The 21,980-nt window shown below is 44.3% G+C and overlaps 1 protein-coding gene across 1 annotated transcript in view; it reads left to right on the top strand.

The window, feature by feature from the left end:
* Positions 1–21,980, top strand: part of TRAIP (TRAF interacting protein) — a 280,748-nt gene that overhangs the window by 184,320 nt on the left and 74,448 nt on the right. Inside the window, exons 11-12 of the mRNA XM_085625058.1 lie at positions 9,093–9,248; positions 10,359–10,413. Of these exons, the coding sequence (XP_085481184.1) occupies positions 9,093–9,248; positions 10,359–10,413 (211 nt within the window). The remainder of the gene's footprint in view (positions 1–9,092; positions 9,249–10,358; positions 10,414–21,980) is intronic.

The following is a 21,980-nucleotide window of genomic DNA, read 5'->3' on the forward strand; positions in this document are numbered from 1 at the left end:
ATTCGCCACCGAAGAGAACTCGCAATGTCATCAGTTCTGCACGTTGGAATTTCCAAGGCGGCACTTGCTAGGTGACGCTTTTTGACGCGAGTGGAGTTGCGGTCTACTATACGCCTTTCCGCCTATACCACTTCTACCCAGAGTGCTGAAGAAGATCAAGCGCGACCGGGCCCAAAGTCATTCCTGTGGCTCCTAACTGGGCTCGAAGTGTTTGGTATCCCGAGCTACTCAGCATGGCTTTTGATCCCCCGATCCGACTGCCTCTTCGGGAGGATCTTCTGTCGCAGCAACAGGGGACGGTCTTCCACCCGAACCTGTCCAGCCCCCACCTCCTTGCGTGGAGATTGAGCGACGGTAGTTGATGTCTTTTGACCTGCCTCCCGAAGTTTGTGATGTAATCTTGGCAGCCAGGCGCCCCTCCACTAAGACTGTATACGCCTGCAGGTGGAATAAGTTTGTGGCATGGTGCACAGCAAAGGCAGTGGATCCCCTTTCTCCCCCTATTTTAGAGGTCCTTCTATTCCTTCTTTCTTTGGCCCAGCAGGTCTCTGCTCTGGGCATTATCAAGGGCTATCTCTCAGCCATTTCAGCTTTTTTACGGCTTCCAGATCAGCATTCCCTTTTCAAGTCCCCTGTTGTAAATCGATTCTTAAAAGGCATTACTCATCTTTTCCCTCCTGTTCCTTTCATAATGCCTCAGGGGGACTTGAACCTGGTTCTGACATATCTGATGTGTGCTCCCTTTGAGCCACTTCACAACTGTCCTCTTCGTCTTCTCTCTTTAAAGACAGCTTTTCTGGTGGCCATCACCTCTGCCAGAAGAGTGAGTGAGCTCCAGGCTCTTTCTTCTAAACCTCCTTTTCTCGTCTGTCCATCCGCTATCCCTCAAAAGAGGAAGAGAGGCTCCACTGTCTGGACCCAAAACGTGCGCTCTCATTCTACCTAAACCGCACACTACAGTTCAGGGTGGATGACCAGCTCTCTGTTGGCTACGTGAGTGCCAAGAAAGGTCGGGCCGTGCACAAGCGGACCGTCTCTCGATGGGTCATTCTGTGCATAAATGCTTGTTGTTCTTTGGCTAAAAAGGAGCCTCCGGTGGGGCTGCGCGTCCATTCTACCAGGGCGACGGCAGCCACTACTGCTTTGGGAGTTCCCTTGCTTGACATCTGTCAGGCAGCTACGTGGGCCTCGCTGCACACGTTTACCAAGCCTTACTGCCTGGAAAGCCAAGTCCGGAGAGACTGCTTCTTTGGCCGTTCTCTTCTATAGGACTTTCTGGTGTGATCCTGGTTCGCAGACCCACCACTGGGGTTGGTATTTCTGGGGTATGTATTCTAATGTAAGGAATCTATCACTTCGTGTTTCTTTCAGATGAACAAGTTACTTACCTTCGGTAACGATATATCTGTAAGAAACATTAGTAGTGGCAGCGAAAAGTCAGTCCTACGGCCAGCGACTTGCTGCTGCTAGCGTTAATGCTTATGCCCTGAACTTTAAAATGTGGAATAATCTGTTTGTGTTTTAAACTTTAAAATCTTACTTGTTTGCACTGCTATTGCTTGCACTTGATTCGTGAGCTTGCATCCTACCTGATCAGCCTGTCACCGTTCCGCCACAGCTTGTGCCGATTGAGCGGAGGGACACAAGGCTCATTACCTTTGTATTTTAATTGCTAGCGGCACACTTCTGGCAGGTCAGCGTTTTAGTAGTTGTCCCCACCTACTTCTCCAATTTAACACTGATCAGGGCACGGATGCGTGCCAAAGGCAAGCCCGTCTGCGCCCGTCCGCACCTGACCGCTGTCAGCCGCCAGGACCTCTGCTTAATATACACTATATTTCTCGGTACGCTTATCTTAATATCATGTTGCGCTACTCTAGTGAGGAGTTGCGATCTTTTAACCCCCTGAGTTTACATAATCATGGAAAGTCCTCCAGTATGATCCAGTCTCTTAGCAATTATCAGCTCCCCACACACAATAGCAAAGAGATAACTGCACCAACGCATGACACAGCTGACACCTGTGCTACGGATATAAAAGTAGTTCTTAAACCTCTTTTGGCTTTATACCTCAATGCTAGGTCTATACCTAAGCATGCTCTCGAACTTTGGAGCCTTTTGGAGGCTGAAAAACCCGATATTTGTTTCATAACGGAGACCTGGCTCCACAGCCAGGCTTCATCCGATGTAACAATAGCTTTCCCCCTTCAGTATCATCTAACAAGATTAGATAGAGAAGTGGGTAGAGGAGGAGGCATCACAGTTGCTACTAAGGCCCCCTCTAAGATTAATGTATTAGTCTTTCACTACTACGATGCTAGAGATATTGATTTTTAACATAGTTATCCCTGATTCGGAAACCTGGAGTGGAGCTCTAGTCTACAGACCTCCAGGACCAAAAACGCGTTTTGTTAACCATTTGCTGGAAGCAATAGTGTCTTCTGTATTAGCCACAGCCAACTTTATTTGAATCGGAGATTTTAATTACAATGCTGAGCTATTGCTGGACAGTGATTCCTGACACTTAATTGGGGCTATGAACACACTAGGGTTGACACAGACGGTAGTTGGCCAAACGCATTTAGCTGGACATACGTTGGTCCTAATTTTCACAAACTCTCTCAAACGGACTATTGAACCTCCCTGTCCAGTACTATAGACTGACCACTTTATTTTAAAATTTGGTGTGCCCACAAGCACACATAGGAAACTTGGGCCGAATAGAATTACTCTGATTTGGCCCTGGCGTAAATTAACTTCTGACGCTTTTTTAACCCATTTCGAATTCCCGCAGTTATATCAAACAGATACTGTGGAACAGGCTGCTAGCATTCTAGAAACCGCCATTATATCTGGTCTGGATAAAGTTGTCACTTTGTCCAAGGTTCAAGTAAAAAGTAAAGCTTCACTTTGGTTTACAGCGGCACTAGAAATTGATAAACAAATAAGCAGATCGTCTGAACGCCAGTGGAGGAAAATCAAAACTGACGAAGATCGTAAGCACTACAGGTAGTGTCATTTGAATTGTATAAAAAACATCAAATCAACTAAAAAGACCTATTTAACCCAGTGTATAAATAATGCCGCACACTTGAGTAAAGAACTTTACAAAATATTAAGAGTTTACTTCCCCCTCGGGTTGAGCAGTCCTCTTTCTCTGCTACTCAAGAGTGGGTTGATTCTGTCTCTTCCTTCTTTGATAATAAAATTAAAACCATCTATGCCTCTTTTCCTCACTAGGACAGAGACTTTAACTACCCAACTAGTAATATGACCAAGGCACCTCCTCTGCTGGAAATAAATGATGTCCCCCTGTTAATGGAATTTGAACCCATAACCGTCACTGAAGTAGTGGAAGGTTTAACCAAGATTAAATCAGGTTCCCCAGCTGACCCTTTTCCTCCCCGATCTTGTACTAAGATTATGCCCCTATTTGCGAATGTATTAACTGTTATTTTTAATATGTCACTAGAGCAAGCCAATGTTCTGACTAGGTGGAAACATGCTCAGGTCAAGCCAATTCTTTAAAAAACCTTCGGCTGATCCCAATTTAGCAGTAAATTACCGTCCCATTTCATTGCTACCTTATTTTGGGAAGGTACTGGAGCACCTAGTTAATAAGCGCCTCACTGTCCATCTAGAGAACCACTGCCTACTTGATCCCTCGCAATCAGGCTTCCGGGCTGCCCACAGTACAGAGACTGCAGTTGTTGAGATTATGGATATCATCAGGCTCACTCTGGAAAAAAGAGAATCAGCAATTCTGGAAACATCGACTGTGGAAGGTGGGTATCAGAGGGAAGGCATTAGACTAGTTTGAGAATTATTTGGCTGACCGATCCACCACTGTTCACATAGACGCAATGGTCTCACGTAGTAACCCAGTAACAGTTGGGGTCCCTCAGGGATCTATTCTCCGCCCCATGTTGTTTAATCTATATCTAACACCTCTAGCGGGTATCATCAGATCGTACGGCTTTGAGACTGTCTTATGCCAACGATACCCAACTGCTTGTTACTTGTGGCTCTGATTTTGTTGGCACACAATCCTGCTTTAAGAGCTGCATAGTCCAAATTAATGACTGGATAAGTTTAAATAAGCTACAACTAAATGGCAGGAAGACTGAGATTATTCTATTTGGAAGAGCTGAGCAATTCTGGGTGCAAGATTGGTGGACCCCGGAGTTAGGTACGTGTCCCTCTCCCAAGTTAGCAGTACGTAACCTAGGCATTACCATCGACAATTCTTTGTCCATGAAAACCCACGTTAACCAGGTCTTAGGCGTCTGCTATGGGATTATGCGTAATCTCCATAACATTTTTAAGTGGCTACCCATTGAAGCGAGGAAACCTTTGGTGCAGGGTCTTGTTATTAGCCGTCTTGATTATGGCAACGCTTTGTTTACGGCACTCAAAGCGGACCTGCTTTCCAAGCTCCAGATTCTTCAAAATACCACAGCCAGACTCATTCTTAATCTTTCCCCCAGATCTCCTTCCGCCCCAATTCTTAATACCCTTCACTGGCTCCCGGGGCGTCAAAGAGGCCATTTTAAAATCTTAAGTCTTACACACAAGACAATGTATGATACCGGCCCAGGCTACCTAACAAAAAAACTGCAATGGTATGTACCTTGAAGATCCTTAAGGTTTGATACTAAATCACATCTTGTTCAGCCACGTATTCGAACCTCCCATAATGGTGGCCGTTCATTTTCTTACCTTGCCCCTATGCTTTGGAACAAACTACCATCAGACCTTTCATCCATAGCTGATCATAAATGCTTTCGTAGAAAGCTGAAAACCTGGCTTTTTTCCCCAATAAGTTTTCGCTTTAGGTATCAGGCTACTGTCTGTTTTACTGTCATTTTGCTGCTAGTGCCTTGAGACCTCCCGGTGAATTGTGCGCTCTATAAGAATATCTGACATTGACATAGATTCCTTACCGCCCCACCCATCCTCCCTGTTTTGCGAACTGATTTCTAGGGTTAAGGTCATCCCTTTCAGGGCCCTAGTTTCATGGCACCAGTGGTCAGTTTCTTGCGTGGCTCTGCGTTCTTGGCGCGGAAAGTCGTGTACAGAACTGACGTCAGCGCGGGTGGGCGCGTCTAAGTAGCTCAAGCTACGTCATCTTGGCGCCAACGGCGCATGCGGAGCCGCACGACGACGCCTACCGACTCGCAGGGATACTGCTGTCAAACTTTCCTGATCCAGTCTGACACCTGGGGGTAATTCTAAGGTAAGGAATCTATCACTACTAATGTTTCTTACAGATATATCGTTACCGAAGGTAATTAACTTGTGCATCAAGGCAGGAAGCTTCAATGGCCTCTTCCGCTGTTGAAATGCGACCCAGGCTTCCCCCAGACAGAGGAAATGCCACCCCAGGAACATTTGGCACCAGGACAGGTGATAAGATTAGCTAGTCAGGAGGCATGTTCCCCATCAGGCTAGTTCCACCTCTAATGTGGGCTACATGATGTGAACACGGAAACCAGAGTCCCACCATCGTGGTTTTTGGTGGAATCCGGGTCAGGATTATGCCCACAGGAAGTGGTCGTATAGGGGGTGTAGTCACCCTAAAGGTAATCCATATAACAACACTGAAGACACAATGGGAAGGCAATATGGGCATGGAGTTAAGGGAAGGGGACTGGACATCTGTATTGGGTAACTGCAAGAGAGTTACACGTAATGCACGTCTTAAACGTATACTTTATAAATGCGTACATAGGGATTACTTCATGCCACAGTGGCTACACAGACCCTATTCCTCCAGATCAGAATAGTTCCCCAAATGCAGAATGACAAATGGAACCTATAGTCACAGGTGGCGGGCATGCCTGGGTGTGAGTGGCTGTTCGGGTGAAGTAATTCAGACTTTAAGAATGCTAATCGGATTTCAACTACAGCCAGCAATAGAGATGCTCTTACTGGGACTAATCACCAGTAATTAAAAACAATAAAGATGCAGAGAAGGTATTGGAACTAAGCCTCACTGTGGCAAATATGTATTTGCGCATGGTGTGACTCCAATCTCTCTGCTTGCTTATGGGGAGGGGGAGAACAAGTTACTGAACTGTAATGTTATTTTGTAAAAAATAGATATACATTTTTTAAACCAAAAAAAACAAGTTTCAATAAAGAACAAGTTACTTTAAGTAACCCTCCTTCTGGTATAGACTCTACCTAGCTGCAGATTCCTCATCCCATCCTCTCCATTCTGTGGTTGGAGTCTATCCATTAATAAGATCTCACATCTAGGAATGTGTGTACTGGTAACTCCAATTTGCTTTTGGGGCTCTGCGTCTTGGGGCAATCCCATTTCTAAATCGGGTATTGCAAGATGGATTGTTAAATGTATCCAAACATGTTACACAAAAGCAAAAAGAACATTGCTAATACCCCCTAGTGTGCATTGCCCCCGCAAAATGGGGGCTACTATGGCCTTCTTAAGGAATATTCCCTTAGCTGACATCTGTAAGGCAGCAACATGGTCTACACCACACACATTCACCAAGCACTATTGTGTAGATGTTAGCGAGGCAACAGGCAGTACTTAAAACACTTTTTTAAACTACTGCAACAGCTACAGGTTAGCCACCGCTTTGGGAGAATACTGCTGTATAGTCTATGCAAAGCATGTGATCTACAGCTCTCATGCCTCGAATGTAAAATGTTACTTACCCAGTAAGCATCTGTTCTTGGCATCTAGAGCTGTAGATTCACATCTACCCACCTGCCTCCCCGGGTACCTATACCTGTTGCAGTTTTCTTACTTTACATACATACGCATGGACATCTCGGTTCTAACTTTACGAACTCCATTCTCACCCTCTGTGGGAAAACAATCTAACAATGGAGTCAATGCCCATGTGCACTATCACTGAAAGGAGGAGTTCCCTACCTCGTGACTGGAAAGACTTATTTGACAAAAAACAACTTGCAAACATCTGGACCCAACACTAGATAGCAGGAGTATGCAAAGCATGTAAATCTACAGCTCTACATGCCAAGTACAGATGCTTACTGGGTAAGTAACATTTTCTGTTTCAGGGCTGCACTATGAAGTCTGACAGCAGCACTGACAGAACCCTGCTCTACAGATATGTTAACCTCACCCTTTTGACAGGTAGGAAAACCTGATTTAAAATATTAAGTAAATCACACCTAAGCGCAACCTGCTCCACACATGGTTGGGTGCATAATATTTAAGAGTGGAACATGTGTGGTTTGAGAAATTGCATGTTCACATGATGACTAGGCCCAAAACGACATTTTCAATGGTCATGCTGAAGATGACACGCATGAAAAGTAAAAATAAAAATAATTATACCCTTTAATCTATAACGTTTGACCTGTACCAGCTACAGATTCCATTTAAAGACTTATTTTTGTATTAAATAAAACTCCTATCTAAAGGTAAAGTCGAAATTGTATTAAATAGTTGGTAGATGTAACTATTAGAAAGTTACGTTTCCCCTGCCTGAAGTTGCTGGAGGCTAATTTGAATCGACTCTTTGGCAATTGCCTAGCCTAATACTTGAGGAGAAAGAGGTGTGAAATTGCTCCCAGGTGCTAAACAATAGGTTGTCCTGAATGGCAAGAGGGGTGAGGTGGCTGGGGGAGGCAGTGGGCATAGATTTGATACCACATTGTCAAATCCTGACTGACCGGTCCGTTTGAGCTACATGTAACACTTTATTGCACTTGAAAGTGAGAGAAGAGAATGCCACGACTTCTATATCACCTGTCTGGGTGCTGTAGTACCCACCTTGTATCTGATAGATTGTTGTGGGTGCAGAGCCTGCTTCAAACTTAATTTTAGTGGTCTATGTTGGTGAACATTCGTATTAATATGGTACACTCGCCACTCGCACCCCCAGCCCAGGTTTAGTGTGGTCATAGACCTTCATCATCTTGGATTTGCTCTGACACATTCCATTTTCGGTGTGTGTACAGTAAATCAAACCGAAAATACTGAACATGTAGTTAGGCTACAGCCTGAGAAGATTCACTCAATTGGTCAGAGAGGGATTAGGAGTGTCATAGGGGGACCCCACCCACAGACTGGTGAACCCTACAAAGCTGAACCTTCACCCATCCTTCAACAGAGCACTCATTGGACTTCCAGAAGAGGATTGGATTTGTTTTGCCTGTGATCTGTGAGGAGCTCTTAAAGACTGGACCTGCTCCCCCTTGTACTCAAGAAACAGAAGTGGACTCCCCGGGTCGGTTGACTGGCTTCCTGTGCGTCTTTAGGGATACAAAAAGCTGCAAGAGGCCTTTTCCTTACAATTCACAGCCTACCAGCGGCAACTTGAACTTTGCCTGGACTTTTCTAGTGGCCTCTTCCTGGTACCTATAGGGTCTCTAGGTCCCCCCTGAGGTCCTAGGGTGGATAGGCTTGGAGATGTACTTATGTGGTTGAATGGGCATCAAGAAAAAATTTGAAAATGTTTTTACACTTTTGCTTCAGAAACAAGGGGACCTACTGCTGAAAGTACCCAACCAGCAGTTCCTCACGTCTGATTGATTTTCAGATTCGCCCCCTAAATGCTCCAACATCTCTGATAAAATGGCAGTCCCTTTCTGTTGGTATATCTGACCACGACTCGGTTGTGGTTGGCTTCAAATTACGCCTAGATCCTAGTCTACTGCGATTGTTAGCCACCGTTGGCGCTTTATGGTGGTACTTCAACTTCATTCTTAAAAAATTCTTATCTCCAGTTCCGCTTATTAGATTTTCATGGTGTCATCTTATCTTACTCATAATGTTGTTCTCTTCATTTTTAAAATGGTTGTTCTGTGTTGTGTATTCTTGTGACTTTTTTTCTTCTGTGTATGCATTGTTTAAATACTTTATACATTGCTTGTGATTTAAGCAGAACTGATTTTTTTGATGTTACCAGTTATTGAGCACACATTTATTTAATTTAATCTGTGTGACATCTATCAAGGGGTGGCCGTATCCTTTTCCACACCAAACAATCCACTTTCCTACAGCTTACGTATATGATGAGTAGATTGAGACCAATTTCACATCTGTTCTTTTGATGTAAACATGGTTGACTCAATCTGAGCTTGACTTCCAGCCCTGCCCCACTAGAACTTCAGCGACCCCGCCTTCACCGCCCAGCTGATGGTGACGAGATTGACCTTGATATGAACTTTGACGTGGATACTCCTGATCACATACCTCACAAGTCCGTCATAGCACCTGCAAAGAAACTCAAACTGGATCCAGTTGGGTAAGTCCTTTCCTGATGGTTTTGGGCCTTGTGGTGGAAGTTCTGCTCCAAAATAGCTTGCGTATTATCTACTAAGACCTGCCTGTAAAATGTTGATCACCTGGAGGTGTCCTAATGAAGGGTGTCTTGGAATAGTATTTGCCATCCTATTGAGATATTAGGCCCACAGTGAGGTGAATGATACTGTGTAATTGTTCATTTACAAATCATCTTTCAAAAATAGGGATGCACTCGCGTATACCTTCGACGTTTGAATTGTTAATTGAGATCTTTATAGGTAATAAGCTCTGTGGCATGACCCATATGGCAAGTGGTGATTTTGCGGCTTTCTTCCGATCTTCACAATGGGAGCAAGGATTTCTGCTGTCACACTGAGTCCTCAAGACAAGCCTGTGTTTTGATACCCTATAAAACGGTTATTTTTATGTGGATGAGTACAATAGCCCCTCCTTTCCTCCTGGACTTATCTCGAGTCAACCTGTTAACTGGTTGATTCTTTTAGACTTACCCCGGACACAGCAGGGGCAGATGAAGAGCCATAAGAAGATGACCTCCATCCTCTTTGCCAATCGTGATGCTAAGCCCTTCTGTTAAGCTCCCACAAAAAAGCTTCTCCGCATTTCCTACTGTGAGGTTTCTCTGCTCTCCTCCCCATTGCTTCCTTTAAATGTACTTCCTTATAAAATATAAGGTCATTCCCACGCCAATGTGTGCATGCATTTTGTCACATGGTACGTTAAGGACCTTAAGCAAAATGAGTTTCTTGCTTGCCTTACTCTTATTATGAAATGATACCCTCTAGCATCATGGAAAGTGCATTTGCCCCACCCTTTTGCCCCATATTCACTATCCCAGGCTGGTATTGTTGCATATGCTTAAAACTTCTAGGTGTGAAAGACTGTCCAGTGATCTATTTCCTCCCCTTGTCTGGTTAAAAAGTGTTCTGCTTGCCACCCTTACTAATGCCTCCTTTTTTGATTGCCTGAAACCGGAGGTTCTGTAATGTACTTGCACACACATTTATTCAAAATATCTGCTGTTTCCATACTTCCATAAATTATACATATTTTTGAGGGACATACATGTTTATGCTTTCTTTTATTTATCCAGGAATGTGATGAAATGTCTACCAAAACACGTTTTGCAGGAAAGCGGCAGAAACAAGGTAATTAGAATTACAGATGGCCTAAACTGTTTTTTACTCAAGTAAGGTTACAATGAGTGCAGTGATTAACAAGTAAGATAGCTTAAAAAGTACATAAATTCAGCAGCTTCGATGTTCTTAAGATAAAACGTATGTATATCTATATGAAATCCTTAAATCAGTAGCCTATTGAAATCCTCTTGTTCTGTGGTATGATGGTTATTTTGTAAATTTGAGATATGCCTGAGATGTAGAGAAAGTGATACATGGGAAAAGTATTTTTGGTTTATAACTTCAACCAAGTTTGACAAATATGCACAAACACTAAAAGAAAAATCCTGCCATTCACTTCATTTCAATCATTCAAAGTTTTGAGTAGATTGGACTGAGTGTAGGGGTGTGACGCTTTTGGAACAAAGACGCGATTGTAAATTTTTAGGAGTCACAAGCTATTTTTATGCACCACCACTGAAAGAAATGCTGGACAGAGGCGAACACTAATTTCTTAGTAAATGATATATCGGTTTGTCATTGATTTGTCCATGAATTTGGCCTCACAAGTTCATCTGCTCTGCTTCGATATATGTTGATGCTCTGTGGGCTAACAACCATGTGTGGGGGCTGGAGCTGCAGATATGCGTAAAATCAGGTCCTGACTTTTAACCTGTTGCTTCTGATCTATATCAATCTCTGAGGCATTTATTTTGTTGGAATTTCCAGGCTTCTATTTTCTGATCCTATCTTTGCCTCTATCACATCCAAAACCCATCCATTCTCGACCACAATTCAATCCTATATAAAACATGCTGCCAACCCTCACCTGCGTTGATTACCTACCACACCAATTACCATGCATTAAGACAAAACTACCAGTTTCCTTAAACACTTCACCTTGACAAAATATCTCTGTCAGCCACCTTATTCAAGGGTTACCTAGGTTGACACCTACCTAAAATAGCCACTGATCCAGCGCAACAACATCTCTGGGGAAAAAGTGAGAGCACAACTATCCTCCCTGCGTCGCAGACCCGCCGTCACACTAACTCATTCACACATGCATTCATTGTTGGGGCCCATAACACCAACACTCGCACGTTTCTCTTTCATAGGTCTGCACACAGGAGGGGGAAAGATGCGCTGGACATGTGGGTGGGAGTACCTTATAACCTATAGGGAAAGAAAAGTTATCTTACATCATATACATTAACATTCGCCACCTATAGATTCCTAATCCTGTACATCAAGGCACTCCGCCCACTTGGTCAATCGGACCAAATAGTTGGATTGGTTGATGGTGATTTAGAACCAGCTAAAACACATTTAAGACTCCGAATCCTCTATTCTCTTCAACAAAGAACCACAAACTCATAATTTCTGTTAATCAATATCTGTTTATCTAAAATTTCATTAATTAGCATTTGTCTCTTCAAATTTTAGAATTTCTAGATCAATTTAATTAAATCACAGAATACCATATTGACCTATTCTGGCTATCTGGGTTTTCTCTATTTCATTGGCTCAGCATAACCGAATTTTTGTCATTAGATTGTCCAAAGAACAGGCCAGATCTCAGAGTCCAAAAGTCCTTTGCTCAGCACGTTACAGTCCCAAAGATCATCAAAGGACCAGAAGTCGTGCCAGCATCCGTCATCGCCTGTGGGGTTAAAGAGGGTGTGCAGTCATAATAACCGCCGAATGTGTGTCGTGTCTCCGTGAACCCCTCCCTATTCTACTACTCTTTTTATAATAAATTTCAGGATAACATGAAACATTTTTGGGCAGAGAAAAGTTGCCATTGGTCCGGGGAAAACGTCCGATTTTGTATAGTCCAGGTTCACATGGATTTTGCTGATATGTTTCCTGCTATGACCAAATTTCGATTGTTGCAATATTTCGACTTCTAGTTCAAAAAGTCCATTGTTCATTTGTACCAGTTTCTATTTTCCGGTGTCTTTGGCAGTCCACCAATAACCTATCCTTGACAGGAACGGCGTGTACAGAGGTCGTTAGGAAGTTCACGGAGCCATCCGATTCTGCGCAGTAGACTTCGCGCTTCATGAGACGGTGGCCACTTCTGAACTCGGTCTCTGCCGCCATGTTTTCGATAGGCCAAAATGTCAACTTAAGCGAAACAAACACAAAAGAGTAATTAATACAAATAAATGATGCTTCTAATGTTATACCCTCACTAATCCCTTTATGTATTAGTATTTTCCTAGCATATAGCGACATTTAAAGCAGTATATTCACCTTTACGGTCTTCCACGAAGGTGCAAACGTCGCAAAAGCAACATAAAGCATGTGATATCTAATTATCACATATACTACTGTTAATATGCGTAGGTATTTAAGTTATTAGTTATTTTGCCATGCAAATAGCAAGTTCCCACGTGTAATTTGTGTATGCAGGTTGGTTAATTTTAATATATCACAGCACCCAATTAGTAAATTATAATAAGTAGGTTATTCAATTAATACTTTCATGCAAAATAGAGGAGGCATACTACATTTTGCACTACCTGCTCCATCAATCCCCCCTTTGGTGATTTTTAACATCACCTTACTACCTTTAAATTTTGGAAAAAATTTAGTAAAAGAAATGAATTCAATACTCTTAATCTTTTGTTAGATTACATTACTGTTTCCCCTGTCTCTTCTTCTCTTGTTTTTCTATACATATTGCCTTTCCACTCTACTAATTCTATTTCTTCAAATTCTCTTTCTTTTCTTTCTTTTTCTTAATTTCTTACAGTTTCTCTTTTTATATGTTTTTGTAATTTCCTTTTCTTGCTACATAAACATCCTAGTCTTAGAATTAATACTAAAATATTCACACGTTACTGGAATTAATATTTTACCAATAAAGGTACTACCTAGCTTAAGTAAGAAGTTCTTAATAGTAGAGAACTTTTTCACAATCTTTTCCCAAATACCTTCAACCTCCAGTGGAACAATTTCCTCATGCAAATCAGTTATATTCTTAATGTATGTCTTCAAATCTTGACTTTCATCAGGAATGTAAGTACAACAATGTTGAACTTTCAGCATTCCATAGACTCCACCCTCTTTTTCCAAAATTATATCAAGAGCAAGTCGATTTTGCATTACCATGGCACGCATGGCAACCATTTCAGTATTTACTAATAAAAATCCTCCAGCGGTGCTTGTTGACAAGCGATCCACTACTGTTGATAGTTTTCTAATTTTGTGTGCATTAAGAGATATTCCCACTGCTGGTATCAATGCTCCATAAATGTCTCCTACAATTTCTGACCAAGATTCTCTTTTCCTACGTGTTAGTTGACTACCTAACTCATGTGCACCATCTTTTCTTCTTCCCACATGGAATATCTTTGGGAAAACCAGGCCTAGATATCATGTGACATACCAATGATCTGGTAATCGATAGTATGCTTTATTCCCGCAGATAAAATATAGTCCAGGGAAAACTGGATCATTTCCTCCTTTAAATCCCCATCCACCCATGATTCTATAAGTATCATGGCAATCACTAGTGCCTACAAAATAATTATCATATGCAGTTTGATTCCTTCTAATACACAACTTCCCTTTCTGAGGCCAATCTAAAGCCATTGTTGGACTAGCTTCTCCTTTCAAATGGGTTTCTCTTTCAACATCCCAGACTGTCTTTTCTCTCAGGTACCTTCCTTTGCATTTTCAATCTCCTTTCTTCAACCATATCCAAGAAAACCTTCTCCTCCTTCTTTAAACTGCAAGTTAAATTATTTCTAAATATTGATTCTAATGTTAATTCTTTAGTTTCTAAGAAAAATTCACCTAACACTTTTGCAGGTTTTACTTTATTCAACTTGTTAATTACAGGTACTAATTTCCCTATTTTGTAAAACAAACTTGCTATTACACTACATGTTATTCCATATGTTACTGGGAGGTGATGGTCAGTCACTCCCTCCGATACAGACGCTTGCAACTGCATACAGACGTAGCAATCCCTCACGTCCATAGTCTTCACATATTCGTATAGTCATTTTGAAAATACATTGTTAGAAAAATCAGTTATAGACCTATCTTTATGTAAATCATTTCTATCTATTTTAGTCGGATATACCTTCTGAGTCTTTTCTACATTAGTTGTATTCTTGCTATGTCCTTCTATTGTTTCTAGTGTAACCTTAAATGAAACCATTAGAGCTAACGCACTCCACAGAAGCATTAGTAATCCTGTACAACAACAACACATTTTGAACCATCTTCTAAGGTAAACACATTTAGATTTTCTATTTTCTGTGTTTGCCATTTCGAAAAATGATCAGTGTCTTTTGACTTAGCCTCTTCTACTTCACAACTAATTTTGTCTAACCCAAGGCTCTAAGCACCTACTTGGTTCTTTCAATTTTATGTATTTTCCGGTAATTTATTGTTTCTCCATTTTGAACACTTTTATCTTTTCAATTTGGCATTTGATCGTCTTTTACTTTTCTTTTGTAGTCTTGTTGCAGAATTTCCTGAACATCCGTCTCTTCTCCATGTCTGTTTAAAAAGTCTCATCATTGCATCTCTTCCTACATTTGCTTGTCCATGATACATCCGTGCCATGGCAGACACCATGCTATCAGGCATAACTGGTCTTCCATCCCGATAAACCCACAAATGATCTGTTTCCCGTGGTGCACATCCTGCTTTTACCCACTGTCTCATTTCCTCATCTCCTGCTTCTTCCTGCAACTGCCTTACTTCCTCCCATGTATTCACAGTGTTAGTAAACAACAAGGGACATGAATTAATTTCTCTTTCTCTTCCCCTATTTATTGAATTCTGATTTTGTGCGCAATATTGAGCCATATCGTTGGCAAACTGATTGCCAACCGATACATAGTCATTGGACTTTGTGTGGGCTGCACACTTCACAACATCTAACTGCTTAGGCAGCTGTATCGCCTCAAGCAATTTTCCAACCACTTCAGCATTCCTTATAGGAGTTCCACTTGATGTAAAAAATCCTCTCTGTGACCAAATTTGGCCAAAATCATGCACTACACCGAAGCCATATTGACTATCGGTTATCACAGTCACTCTCACATTCTTTCCCAACTTACATACTCTTGTTAAGGCAAATAGTTCAGCAACTTGGGCTGATTTTACTCCTTTCAGACATGATGCTTCCAAAACAGTTGCTACTGTGCATACTGCATATGCTGCACTCAGAATTCCCTCATCTGTTCTCAAGCATGATCCGTCCACAAACATTCCATAGTCACTTTCTGTCAAAGGCACAACTTTTATATCAGGTCGCGGTTTGGTACAGAAGTCAAGCACTTCCAAACAGTCATGATCCACATCATCTCTGACGTCTACATTCTCAGCATCAGGCAGTAACGTTGAAGGATTCACATTCAGACATCTCACCAAGCTCACATTTGTTGCACCTAGGATAACTTTCTCATATTTAGTCAGACGACTGTGTGTCATGAACAGGGTGCGGCTCCTTGTTAAAAGGATTGCCACATCATGAGGTACAAACACTCTCACAGGATATCCCATCACAATTCCTTCACTTTGTACCAAACTCTTGCAAGTGGCTGCTACAGCTTTCAGACAACCTGGCAACGCTACAGCTACAGGGTCTAATATAGCTGAGAAATCTGCAATTGATCTCCTTAGTTTTCCATGTTTCTGTATTAATACAGAAACTGCACATCCATTTCTTTCGCAGCAATAGAGTGCAAATTCTTTTTCATAATCAGGCATACCAAGTGCTGGTGCTTCACACAAACTGTCTCTCAATTGTTTAAAAGCCATCAATTCTTCTTTATTTAATTCAATGGGATCTTTTACATCACTTCTGGTTAAACGTACCAAAGGTTTTGCAATCAGGGAAAAGTTACTTATCCACTGACGACAGTACACAACCATTCCAAGAAACATTCTCACTTCTCTTTGTGTCATTGGGGCTCTCATTCCTTTTATTATCTTGATTCTATCTGCAGTTACTTTTCTCAGTCCTTTTTCAATTTTATGGCCTAAATATTGTACTTCTTTCTGACAGAATTGTAATTTCGATGGGGATACTTTAAGTCCTCCATCTGCCAAATGATTCAGCAGTGCAATGGTATCCACTACACAAGCTTCTCGAGTTCTTGATGCTACAAGCAAATCATCTATATATTGTACTAGAACTGAATGTTCGAGGCATATGAGCTGCAGATAGTACACTTAGCATAGATCGCCATCTGGTGTTGGGCCCGGATGTTTGCAGTTTGTTTTTGTTCTTTGGACAGTCTTTGGAAGTCACGAGTTCGGTGACTCCTCCTTCGGTCCGTACTGCGCATGGGCTTCGGCTCCATCCTCAGATTGTTTTTTTCCGCCATCGGGCTCGGATGTGATACTTCGTGCTCCGGCTTCGAACTTCTACGGTTCCAGCCTCGACGGAAAATCCTCGTTCTTCGAGTTTCTTCATCATATCGTCATCTCTCGAAGCGGCACTTTTCTCCATCCCGTACATCGGCACCGGCCTTCGGGCCCTCCTCGACTCCGGTCCCGGCCGATGGAAAGGACTCCGTTCAAAAAGTGCCCAAAATGTGGGTCTAAATTTCCCCACACCGACCTCCATCAGGTGTGTAACCTTTGCCTCTCTCCAGAACACGAGGCTAGAGACTGCCCCGCCTGTAAGTCTTTTCGATCAAAAAAGACCATCCGGGATCGAAGAGCTCGACGCACCATGGCACACTCATCGACCGCAGCTCCACCGGACATCTTCGGAGACGACGCCGGAGCTTCGGGGCAAATACACACCGAGCAGGAGGACGACGTCGTCCGCGCTTCCGAGGCCGACGACTCCGACGTGGAGGACATCACACCGGCGCAGCGGGTCGTGAGTACTGTACCCCCTCCCACCCCCGCGCCCAAAACCAAAGAGACTCCGGTTACACCCTCGCCTGCAGGCCTGGGCAAAACCAAGCACACAGCTTCTATCACCCCACCTTCGGGCCCGGTGTCGAAGCCTCAGAAGTCTCACGGCAGCTCGGGCTCGAGCCAGCCAACGCCTGGTGCCGAAAAACACCATCCGGCACCGAAGAAAGTGATACCCAGCTCGACTCCGAAGCCACCGGTGCCGAAGCCTGGACTCTCGGTGCCGACAAAACACAAACACAAATCTGTCGGCACCGACGCTCCGGCGCCGAAAACTCCTTCGCCGAAAAAAACGGAGGTTCCAAAAAAGCATGGCGCACAGAAACCATCGAAACCCTCGGCTCCGAAAACATCGGCGCCAGCGGACGATTCGGCGCCACTGGATCTCTTTACACCAGACCCTTTGCAAAAGACTCTATTTAAAGATCCAAAGACTGGGCTATTGACTTTAGTTGTCAAGAAAAGACGTCTTGACACACCGGCTCCTCCTCCACCGCCCAAGCGGAAGGACTCTGCTACTTCTCCTCTCAGAGTGCCCTCCCCACTACCTCCTCCTCCGCCTCCTCCACCTCCTCCACCTCCCAGGTCTCCGCCACCCTTACCTCATCACTCCCCGACCCCGTCCCCAGATCCGGATTACGGGGATCCAGATTATGACCCGGCGGACGCCCCAATGGACCCCACTCCACCGGGGACCCCAGACCCATGGGAAGACTACCAAAACCCTGACATACCGGATATGCCTCAGGACGACCTATACCCATCCAGGCCGTCTCCTCCAGAGGACTCCTTAGGGTTTCACCACTTAGTGCAGAGAGCAGCACACTACCATGGGGTGGAAATGCATAGTGAACCAGTGGAAGACGACTTCCTACTGGACACATTTGACATTCAGGACAAGTCCACATCTATCTTGCCCATGCTTAAAGGTGTCACCAAGCATGCTGCAGAGGTGTTCAAAGACCCTGTCAGGGCCAGGGTATTGAACCCTAGAATAGAAAAAAAGTACAAGGCGGCACCCACAGACCCTGCATACATTAAGGGCCCTGCTCCCTTAGATTCCCTAGTTGTGTCCACAGCTAGAAAGCGGGCTAACTCCCAGTCCTCAGGAGAAGCCCCACCGCCAGATAAGGAATCCAAACTTCTAGACGCGTCTGGCAAACGCACCGCCTCCCAAGCTGCAAATATGTGGCGCATTGCAAATACACAAGCGCTACTTGCGCGCTATGACAGAGCACACTACGACGAGCTTGAGGCTCTTATGCAGCACCTCCCCGAAAAACACAAACGCAAGGCTCATGAACTGATACAGGAGGGTAAACTAATTACTAACACCTCCATTAAGTGTGCCCTCGATGCAGCTGACACTGCTTCTAGAGCCATAAATACTAGTGTCCTGCTTCGTCGTCATGCCTGGCTCAGGATCTCAGGGTTCAAGCCTGAAGTCCAGGCGTCCATACTAAATCACCCCTTTGACCAACAAACTCTCTTTGGGCCAAAGGTGGACGAAGCATTAGAAAAGATGAAAAAGGACACAGACACAGCAAAGTCTATGGGGGCACTACAATCACAGGCCCCTAAACGCTCCTTTCGACGCTCATCCCTTCGTAGCACAGGCAGAGGCTACTCCACCGATAGCGCCTCTACCTCCTACAAGTCCCCTCCTCAAAATACCTTTTCAAAGGGCTACCAAAGGGGTGGTTACAGAGGCAACAACAATAAGGGCAGTGGCAAAACTAACACCACCCGTTCTGCCACCCCGCCCGCACAATGACTCCCCTTCGCTCCCCCCAGACCATCCCACTCCGGTCGGGGGCACACTACAAAACTTTATCCACACATGGGAGTCCATAACATCGGACAAATGGGTGACCCAAATTATTCGGTCAGGGTACTGTCTCGAACTAACATCTACCCCACCCAATATCCCAACAAGGCACTGTCCAATGTCTCAAGAACATTCCACACTGCTCAAACAGGAGGTGCTCTCCCTCCTCCAAAAACACGCTGTAGAGCAGGTCCCCGTCAATCAGCAAAATCTAGGGGTCTACTCTCTGTATTTCTTAATACCGAAGAAAGACGGGACCCTGAGGCCCATTCTGGACCTCCGGCCTCTAAATGCATACATACATTCAGACCATTTCCACATGGTCACCCTACAACAAGTCCTCCCGCTCCTTTGCCACGGAGACTTTCTTACTACCTTGGATCTGAAAGACGCATACTTTCACATTCCAATACACCCTTCTCACAGGAAGTACCTCAGGTTTGTGGTGGACGGCCAACATTACCAGTTCACAGTTCTCCCCTTCGGGGTCACCACCGCACCACGGGTGTTTACCAAATGCCTAGCAGTTGTAGCAGCACACCTCAGTCGCCAACATATTCACGTCTTCCCTTACTTAGACGACTGGCTCATAAAAGCCGCATCCTACAACCAATGTGTGCAACATACCAACAGCACCATTTAACTGCTCCACCGGCTAGGCTTCACGGTGAACTACCAAAAGTCCCACCTCCTACCATCTCACACAAAGCAATATCTCGGGGCCACTATAGACACCTCCAAAGGTATTGCCTATCCAAACTCAGCCAGAATCGCAAGCATGCAAGCCTTGCGCAAAACATTCCTTCCTCAACACTCTCTTCCAGCAAGAGTGTTTATGAAGCTCATAGGAATGATGGCGTCCTGCATTTTCATAGTGCCCCATGCAAGACTCCACATGCGTCCACTTCAAGAGTGCCTAGCACAACAGTGGAACCAGGCCCAGGGTCAGCTGACAGATCTGGTGTTGGTGGACGGCCGCACCCATCACTCTCTGCAGTGGTGAAACACCACAAACCTTTCCAAAGGGCGGCCGTTCCTAGACCCGGTTCCTCAGGTGATTCTAACAGCGGACGCATCGCTCTCCGGCTGGGGAGCGCACCTCTTACACCTCACAATGCAAGGTCTATGGACGCCACAGCAAAAATCGCTCCACATCAACCATCTGGAGCTCTTGGCGATCTTTCTAGCCCTAAAATCTTTCCAAAAACAGATTTCGGGCAAAGCAGTCCTCATTCGCACAGACAACATGACTGCAATGTATTATATCCAAAAACAGGGGGTGACACACTCTCCCCAGCTCTCCCTCTTAGCCCAGAGCATATGGAGATGGGCAATTCCCCAAAACATCTTTCTCCTGGCGCAGCACGTTCCAGGCGTACAAAACACCATGGCAGATCTGCTCAGCAGACAAACGCAACAACTACACGAATGGGAACTGCATCCACAAGTTCTTCACCCATTCTTCCAAAAGTGGGGGCATCCGCAGATAGACCTCTTCGCCACCCACGAAAACAAAAAATGCCCAAGCTTCGCCGCCAGATACCCACACCCATTGTCCAAAGGCAATGCGATATGGATGAACTGGTCAGGCAGATTTGCATACGCCTTTCCACCTCTCCCACTAATTCCGTTAGTGGTAAGGAAGCTACAGCAGCACTCCCTCACACTCATTCTGGTAGCCCCAACATGGGCCAGGCAGCTGTGGTACACCACACTACTACAGCTATCAGTGGTACCACATCAAAAACTGCACCTGTCCCCATGCCTCCTAACCCAGAACCATGGAGAAATCAGGCACCCGGGCCCAGCTCAGCTCAACCTTGCGATCTGGCTCCTGAAATCTTAGAATTTGGTTACCTTAACCTTCCCCCTGATTGTATGAACATTATCATGGAAGCCAGACGTCCTACCACTAGAGCATGCTATGCCGCAAAGTGGAAAAGATTTGTAATTTACTGCCGTAACAATACAATCAACCCTTTAGACGCATCCATACAGCACATCATATGCTATCTGCTCCATCTTCACAGGTGTAACCTGGCATATTCATCCATACGCCTACACCTAGCAGCGATTGCTGCTTATCTACAAAACAGACAGCATTTATCACTGTTCAAAGTGCCAGCTATTAAAGCCTTTATGGAAGGCCTTAAACGAGTAATTCCTCCCAGGGCACCACCTTCCCCTGTGTGGAATCTAAATGTAGTTCTTACACGGCTAATGAGTCCACCCTTCGAACCAATGCATAAATGTGAGCTACAGTTCCTCACCTGGAAAACAGCTTTCCTCGTAGCTATCACTTCCCTTAGAAGGGTTGGTGAAATACAAGCGTTCACTATACAGGAACCCTTCCTACAAATACATCACAGCAAGGTCATACTTCGTACAAATCCGAAGTTTCTGCCCAAGGTCTTTTCCCCCTTCCATCTCAACCAATCGGTGGAATTACCTGTCTTTTTCTCGCAACCTCAATCTGTTGCAGAAAGGGCCTTACACACACTTGATGTTAAGAGGGCTTTGCTGTACTACATACAAAGAACGCAACCTTTCAGGAAGACTAAACAATTGTTTGTTTCCTTCTCTCCACCACATAAAGGCAACCCCATCTCTAAATCAGGGATAGCTAGGTGGATTGTAAAGTGTATACAAATTTGCTATCAAAAGGCAAAAAGAACATTATCTGTTCCTCCTAAAGCCCACTCTACTAGAAAGATAGGGGCTTCTATGGCTTTTCTAGGGAACATACCCTTAGATGACATCTGCAAAGCAGCCACATGGTCAACACCGCACACCTTCACAAAACATTACTGTGTAGATGTGCATTCCAAGCAGCAAGCTAGTGTGGGCCAGGCTGTACTAAAGACACTTT

Source organism: Triturus cristatus, chromosome 9 (assembly GCF_964204655.1).
Source record: "Triturus cristatus chromosome 9, aTriCri1.1, whole genome shotgun sequence".
NCBI classification, from domain to species: Eukaryota; Metazoa; Chordata; class Amphibia; order Caudata; family Salamandridae; genus Triturus; species Triturus cristatus.